A 7,463-nucleotide genomic window follows, 5' to 3' on the forward strand; every position below is an offset into this window, starting at 1 on the left:
AAAAAATAGCATAGACTTGGAGTCATACAGACCTGGGTTCACATCTCAATAACAACTAGCTTTTAACCTTGGGAAAGTTACTTAAAATAGCTGAACTAAGAATATCAAGCCCTAAATTTGAGGAGTAATTATAAAGATTAAGTGAAAAAAGGTGTATGATCACTGCATATAATGATTACTCAACAAACACTAGTTTCTTCTAGTCTTCTCTCCTTGTTCCTCAAAGGTGACTTTCAGTGTGTTTGGGTTGTCTGTTTTTTTATGTCATACTTAGAAATCTTGGTATTAAATAAGATATTTAATAGCATTAGAGCAAAGAGACCAATAGTATTGATATATCGTTTTTGTGTTTTTGTCTGCTTTAACTTGCCGTGGAATTGTGGAGCATGACAGGATTTTTAGCAGGGCTGGTCTTGAGTGCTTTTGTTAGGAATTGCCTTGAATGCTTGCCTTACCCGTATAGAATATATTTACAGGAACAGCATAGCTAATCTCATATTCTTTGTTGTAACTCTGTCTTCTGAATGAGCCTACTTAGTACCAGGACACTAACTACTTAGCATCCTCTTTGGTCTATAACTCTTTAGACAATTTGGAGATCACCGGGTAGAAAGGATACTTCACCTTGCAGTTTCATGCTGCTTTATGTCATTAGAAGCTCTTAAGGGCTAAAATTGTGACAGCAGTAGATAAACCTGCATTGCTTGGGGTTCAGCAGCTGAAAGCCCACAGGCAGAATTGTCATGCCCCCACACAGCCCCCTTGCCCCTCACTCCCTCATTAAACTCTGGCCCAGTGGTCTTTCAGGTCCCTGTAATTGCCAGTTTCATTCCCACCTTTGCATTTGCTTTTCCTTCTTCCCACAATTCTGTTTTCTCTCCATCACCACAACTTATCAAATATAAGTTGAATCTGAGGCTTAAAAATTCTGTCACTTTGAGTCAGGTGTGGTGGCACATGCCTGTTGTCCCAGCTAGTCAGGAGGCTGAGGCAGGAGAATCTCTGGAGCTCAGGTGTGTGCTATGATCACACCTGTTAATAGGCACTGCACTCTAGCTTGGACAACATAAGGAGACCCCAGCTCATAAAAAGAAAAAAACACTATTATTTTAATAGGTATCATGTTTGTTTTAACTAGAAATATTTATAGTACTTTTTTTTCTTAAGGGGATTTGTATAGCTTACAAATCTAGTCACTGTGGAATCTGTTCTCTCCATAGAGACAAAATGAAGAGTTCATGAAGAGTGGTGTGACTCATGTTGTTGACACACTCACACCTGCAAGCCTTGCTCTAGGGACTGATCCTTCATCCACAAGTGCCCATAGACCAGGGACTTAATAAAACTTTGGAACCTACCCTAATTTTCTTAGTGATGGAGAAGGGGATGGAATATGTTTCTCTTTGGGTTGAAATTAATACTGATTTTTGTTTCTCGTATAGCACCAAACAAGATTTGTGATGAAATGGAGCCTGGAACAAACTCTTTTCGAGTAGAATTTCCTGATTTTTCCAGTACCATTCTACAGAAACTGAACCAGCAGCGCCAGCAAGGACAATTATGTGATGTCTCCATTGTTGTCCAAGGCCACATTTTCCGGGCACACAAAGCTGTCCTTGCTGCAAGTTCACCCTACTTTTGTGACCAGGTACTCTTGAAAAACAGCAGGAGAATTGTTTTGCCTGATGTGATGAACCCAAGAGTGTTTGAGAACATCCTCCTTTCCAGTTATACAGGACGTCTAGTAATGCCTGCTCCAGAAATTGTTAGTTACTTGACAGCTGCAAGCTTTCTCCAAATGTGGCATGTGGTAGACAAATGCACTGAGGTGTTAGAGGGAAATCCCACAGTCCTTTGTCAGAAGCTAAATCATGGCAGTGACCACCAGTCTCCAAGTAGCAGTAATTATAATGGCCTGGTGGAGAGCTTTGAGCTGGGCTCTGGGGGTCATACTGATTTCCCCAAGGCCCAAGAACTGAGGGATGGAGAGAACGAAGAGGAGAGTACCAAAGATGAGCTATCATCTCAGCTCACGGAGCACGAATACTTGCCCAGCAACTCATCCACAGAGCATGACCGGCTGAGCACCGAAATGGCAAGCCAAGATGGGGAAGAGGGGGCTAGTGACAGTGCCGAGTTCCACTATACCCGGCCCATGTACAGCAAGCCCAGCATAATGGCACACAAACGCTGGATCCATGTGAAGCCTGAGCGCTTAGAACAGGCTTGTGAGGGCATGGATGTGCATGCAGCCTATGATGAGCACCAGGTTACTGAGTCCATCAACACCCTGCAGACAGAACACTCGGTCCAGCCTTCAGGAGTGGAAGAGGACTTTCACATCGGGGAAAAAAAAGTGGAGGCAGAGTTTGATGAACAGGCTGATGAAAGCAATTATGATGAGCAGGTAGATTTCTATGGCTCCTCCATGGAGGAGTTTTCTGGAGAGAGGTCAGATGGGAATCTAATTGGGCACAGACAGGAGGCTACCCTTGCAGCAGGCTACAGCGAGAATATTGAAATGGTCACAGGAATTAAAGAAGAAGCTTCCCACTTAGGATTCTCAGCCACTGATAAGCTTTATCCTTGTCAGTGTGGGAAAAGTTTCACTCACAAGAGTCAGAGAGATCGGCACATGAGCATGCACCTCGGTCTTCGGCCTTATGGCTGTGGCGTCTGTGGTAAGAAATTCAAAATGAAGCACCATCTCGTGGGTCACATGAAAATTCACACTGGCATAAAGCCGTATGAGTGCAATATCTGTGCAAAGAGGTTTATGTGGAGGGACAGTTTCCACCGGCATGTGACTTCTTGTACCAAGTCCTACGAAGCTGCAAAGGCTGAGCAGAATACAACTGAGGCTAACTAAAAATAGGATCTGGCCCTTGAGTGGCATGCACAAAAATAAACTATGGTAATTAATGCAAATCTGGGCACAGATGATGCGAGCTACTTGCTATTATGAGCGAAGCTTAAAAAAAAGGAAGATATTTCTGAAAGACCAGCTCTAAGTAGGCCAATTAAAAAATCTAATTCTTCAAATTTCTATGTTCCAGTCCTGGCCTAGAATGGGTAATGGGGGCAAATTAACCTACTGCCCAGCTAGCAAGGTAAATCTTCAGGCCAATCATGATCAAGGCAGGTAGACTTAGACACCTGCACTTGGAATTGACTCCACCCTACCGGTTCCATTTCAGGTGGCAGCAGTTATTAATCACTCATTATTACAAGGTCATGCTGAAATTTTTTTTGCTCTTGCTATAGATACTTAGGTAATGTGGATTTGTTCTGGTAGCTGCTTCACTGAATGGAATGCTACTTATGTAAAAGCTATAAGTAATGTGATTCCTAGGATGAGCAATTGATTAACAGAGCTCTTGTCTAGTTTTATTCTTTCTAAAGGATATTTTAAGTAAAACTATGGAGATGCTAAGAGGGTGACATTCTAAGTATGAAACAAATAGCTTATGGTACAAGCTTCAATTTCTGTAAGATGCCACTATTGTCACATGGTATTTCAAAACTCTTGATAAGGCATAGTTTTATATTTTAGTACTAACTTTGAATTTGAACAGTTGTACCTAATTGTAATTCTCTAGGATGCCAGAGATAGGTATTTCTAATTGGTTTGCTATCTCAAATCTTGTTTAATTGTAGCATCCATACAGTGGGGTCTACTTTGTGGCTGGTAGACTTCTGGGACTCTGACCACGGTACTGGCCGCTGTTGCTCTGTCTTAGATCTTGGTGCTTCCCAAAGAGGGCAGCCAGTGACCTCAGTCAGTGGGAAGGAGCCAAAAGTCATGGCTGAGAATTACCTATGAACTTTAGGAGTTAATAGAATGCTACCATGACACTCCGACCGTCAAGAGTGAGAATTATAGATTAGCAGAATTTTAGGAGTGACAGGTTATACTTGAGGGTGAAAAAACCGCCGAAGAAAAGCATTTGAGACGCCGCGGGAGATACTCTTTAGAGAGGTTCACCAAACTGATCCTGCCAGTTCTTCATGAGTGCTGGAATGTTTTAAAAAGGGGAAAGAAGGAGTCCTGCTTTATACAAAGTAATCTACAGATTCATGCTCCCAACTTCCAGATAAAGCTGCTTAAATTTACAAGTACCTACTGCCCCCCACCCCCCAAAAAAAAGAAAAGCAGCTATCCTGAGACATCTGCTATCTGTCAGATTTTTTAGGAAATAAAAAAAGCATACATTCAGAATGCTCTTAAGCTGTGTAATACATCTGAGGTTATCACCAGGGTAGGACAGGGTGCTACTATTATGCTGTCTTTTCCGTAAATTTACTGGTCTATTCTAAGTAGAAACTTTTTCTCCTTGAAATAAAAATAATTTTTCTTGGATTTGGGGTGAAATTTTGTTTTAAAAGTTTGGCTTTGCTCTAATGTGATAGACATTGCTGGCAACAGCCTCTGATTCTCGAGCTCCTAACACCAAGTGTTTACTTACTGAACATTGTCTGGAAAAAGGAAAGGAAATACTTATTTACCAGTTAACTCTTGTTATCAAGATTACAAAACAGGGATTTATTCAGTAACACTGTATCATTCTCGATATATAAAAAGCACTTTGTATTTAAAACTTTATTATAAATATATATATATTGTTTTTTTAACCTAGAATCTAGATATTACCTCTTGGTTGTTTGCCACATCAATACCATCTTCTTAGTGTTGAGATGTCACCAGTTGACAGTCCTTTGTACCTGACAGAAGTACAGAGAGGTGACTATACAATCAAGCTCACTTGCTCTTTCTCTTTTTCTCATGTAAGAGGCCAATGGGTTTTAGGAATGATCTTACCCATTACATGTGAGGAGAAATTGTTTTATGGCTCCTACTGGTTTCAGTCCTAAGGCAGTGAAGCCATTTTGTTCTGCCAAAAGCTGATCGCCCTCTTTTGTGGTATTAGCAAAACGTTTTCTACTTGTTGGGAAGGTTTGATGTGGGTTTCCCATTAATGATGATATTCATATGAGCCTTGGGCCATTTGGAGAGAAGAGTCTAAAAGGTAAAAATAAAGCCATCCTGGGAAAATCCTGGTCCTTCAGCTGTGCGGAAATCAGCACGGGGCCCTTGTCATGAGTCATGATGAAGAACTTTTTTTCAAACCAAGTGGCCAGCCCTTGGGTGGAAGTTTTGGAAGCAGTTGTGCTGGGACCTATTTAATGTGTTGTGAAGAAAAGAATATGTTTTGTTGAAACCCTTCTATGTACATCAGCTACTAAACGTAGAACTTAAAAAATAAGTTTCTCACAGCTGCTGTTGTAAGTTTTTTGTGACAGTTAGGATTTTGGCAAAAATCAGGTTGTTCATTGGTTAGAGAACGCTGGCCATGTTTGGAGAGAGGCAGGAGGAGGGATTGCTTTAGTTTGGATATTGAAAGTGAATTTTTATAAGCTCTGTTTTTTACCTTTTTTTCCTCTCCACACTGGGTTGGAGTGATAGTCTCCCCCTCAGCCTCAATACATCTTTATCCTTGCTATTGAGTTTGGATAGTGTGGGTAACATTTTCTAAACAGTCTTTCAGGGATCGTGTCAATGGCCTACAACCAAGGTATTTGTCCCTTAGTTTGTCTTAACTGTGGTTTTTCACCAATCCTAGTGGGAAAGGGCTTCAAGGCACCACCTATGGTATTTAAAGTTCATACTCACACCACACCTTTCATTTTAGATAATCCACTTGGAGACACAGGCGCCAGTGTCTGCCTAAGGAGGGACTCCCCTCCAGTGTCGTGGCTGCCCCCAGGCACTCCTGGGCCTCAGCCTATTGATTCTCTGTTTCTAGGTCTCCCCTTCCTCTGGTCCCTTTTGGCCACTACTATTAAAAGAGTCTGTACAAAAGGATCCCCTCAGTTGTTGTGGGTGTTTTCTGAACTGGACTGACCATAGGCTGGCCTCTAGTTGTATGGGAAGGCTGCATGGCCCCAGGGCCCGCTGCAGCACCCCCCTCCCCCAGCTGGTGTGGTGAGGCTGAGGCCAAGTGGATGCAAAGCTGTACTTTCCCTGGGGAAGGGACTGTGCTGCAGGAGGGTGGGAGAAGCCATCACAGCAAGCCCAGGAGTGTGCTTATGTAAGGCCCCTGGTCATTTAGGAAGGCTGGAAAGCCAGTGAGATACTACTCCCCGCCCCCACTGATTTTGTAATTTAAGTTGCTTTCATCAGTGGCTAACTTTGTTCAGTGAAACCAGGGTTTGTTTGGGTTTTTTTTTTCTTTGCTACTTACATATTTGAAGGTACAAGTTTCTTATTTCATATCTCTACTGATAGTGCCCTATGGGAAAATGCTGGAATACATTTTGCAAATGTGACCTTTTTTAAAGAAATTTTTTTGCTTGAAGCCTATGTCATGTTAGTTGCTGCTGCCCTCTTTCCTTTTATGAGGTCCCCCATGTTTCTTCCAGAGAAGTACTTTATTTATGCAAGTCAGGTGACTCTTAGGCCACAAAACCATTTGATGATAAACAGATTATCATTAGGTGCATATCTTATTGATATTTTGTGAAATGTTATGCCTGTGTTGCAAAAGTTGGATAGTTTTGTCTTTATATATTGCTGTCTTCAGTGTACAGCATGGTTTTACTTAATTGAATGTTACTGTTTAATATTTTCTTCTTATAGAAGAGACCATGCCCTTTTGTATGACATGTTTTAATAAATGTTATCTGTCAACTTTGTAAAAGATTTTGTTTTTCATTCTGAGTAGAGACTGTTTCTTATTTTCATTTTGGCTTTTGCCACCTGAGAATAAAGTTATACTGTGGCCTTTTAATAAGTCAATGCCAAATGTTCTAATCAGGTGGGCAGTGAGTATTTGTGGTACAGGCCTTGATGATTATTACCTCATTTTTTAGGTATTCGGGTGTGCTGAATATTCCCTGTGTGCTCCTCCAGCCCCTTCCCCACCCTGCACTTCCCTCCAGGAGCCTGGCTTCTGTTGACCTGCCCTCCTGGCTTCTGGTCTGGATCCAGGAGAGACACCCTGGGAGGAGCTTGGCAAGTGAGAGAAGGCAGAAGTCAGGGCATTCACTCCCGGCTCCCTCCTGCCTGGTGTGGCTTGGCACTGGCTAGTCTCCTCTGCCAAGACCCACAGTTCCTGTCAAGTGACTTCTGGAGTTTGGTAACCACATCCTCCCCCTTTCCTTTGAAGCCAAAGATTGGTCCTGACTGTCAGCTTCTACCAGCCCTTGTGTACTTCACTGTCCTCACTGGCATCCCTTAACCCTGCCACACCCATTGTAAATAGTCCCTTTATGAATCCCTCCTCAGCCACCCACTCTGAGTGTGACATCTGTCTCCTCCTGGGACCTTGGCTGGTACCTTAGGTGTCCTCATTTCACAGGTGAGCCAGCTGTGATTCAGAGAAGGGGTAGGTATGGTACCAAAAGTCACACTGCAACTAGAGCGGACCTGGGATTTAAGTACAAGATTTTATGGCTGGTGCACA

At 42.4% G+C, this 7,463-nt stretch overlaps 1 protein-coding gene across 1 annotated transcript in view; it reads left to right on the forward strand.

Annotated features, from left to right (window-relative positions):
* The window catches only part of ZBTB43 (zinc finger and BTB domain containing 43), a 29,878-nt gene extending 23,180 nt beyond the window's left edge, over window positions 1-6,698 (forward strand). The window contains exon 2 of the mRNA XM_012802365.2: window positions 1,443-6,698. Coding sequence (XP_012657819.1) covers window positions 1,466-2,869 — 1,404 coding nt within the window. The 5' untranslated portion in view covers window positions 1,443-1,465 and the 3' untranslated portion in view covers window positions 2,870-6,698. The remainder of the gene's footprint in view (window positions 1-1,442) is intronic.
* Window positions 6,699-7,463: the final 765 nt, after the last annotated feature.

This window comes from Otolemur garnettii, unplaced genomic scaffold, assembly GCF_000181295.1.
Source record: "Otolemur garnettii isolate 467f Iridium unplaced genomic scaffold, OtoGar3 scaffold00014, whole genome shotgun sequence".
Lineage (NCBI taxonomy): Eukaryota > Metazoa > Chordata > Mammalia > Primates > Galagidae > Otolemur > Otolemur garnettii.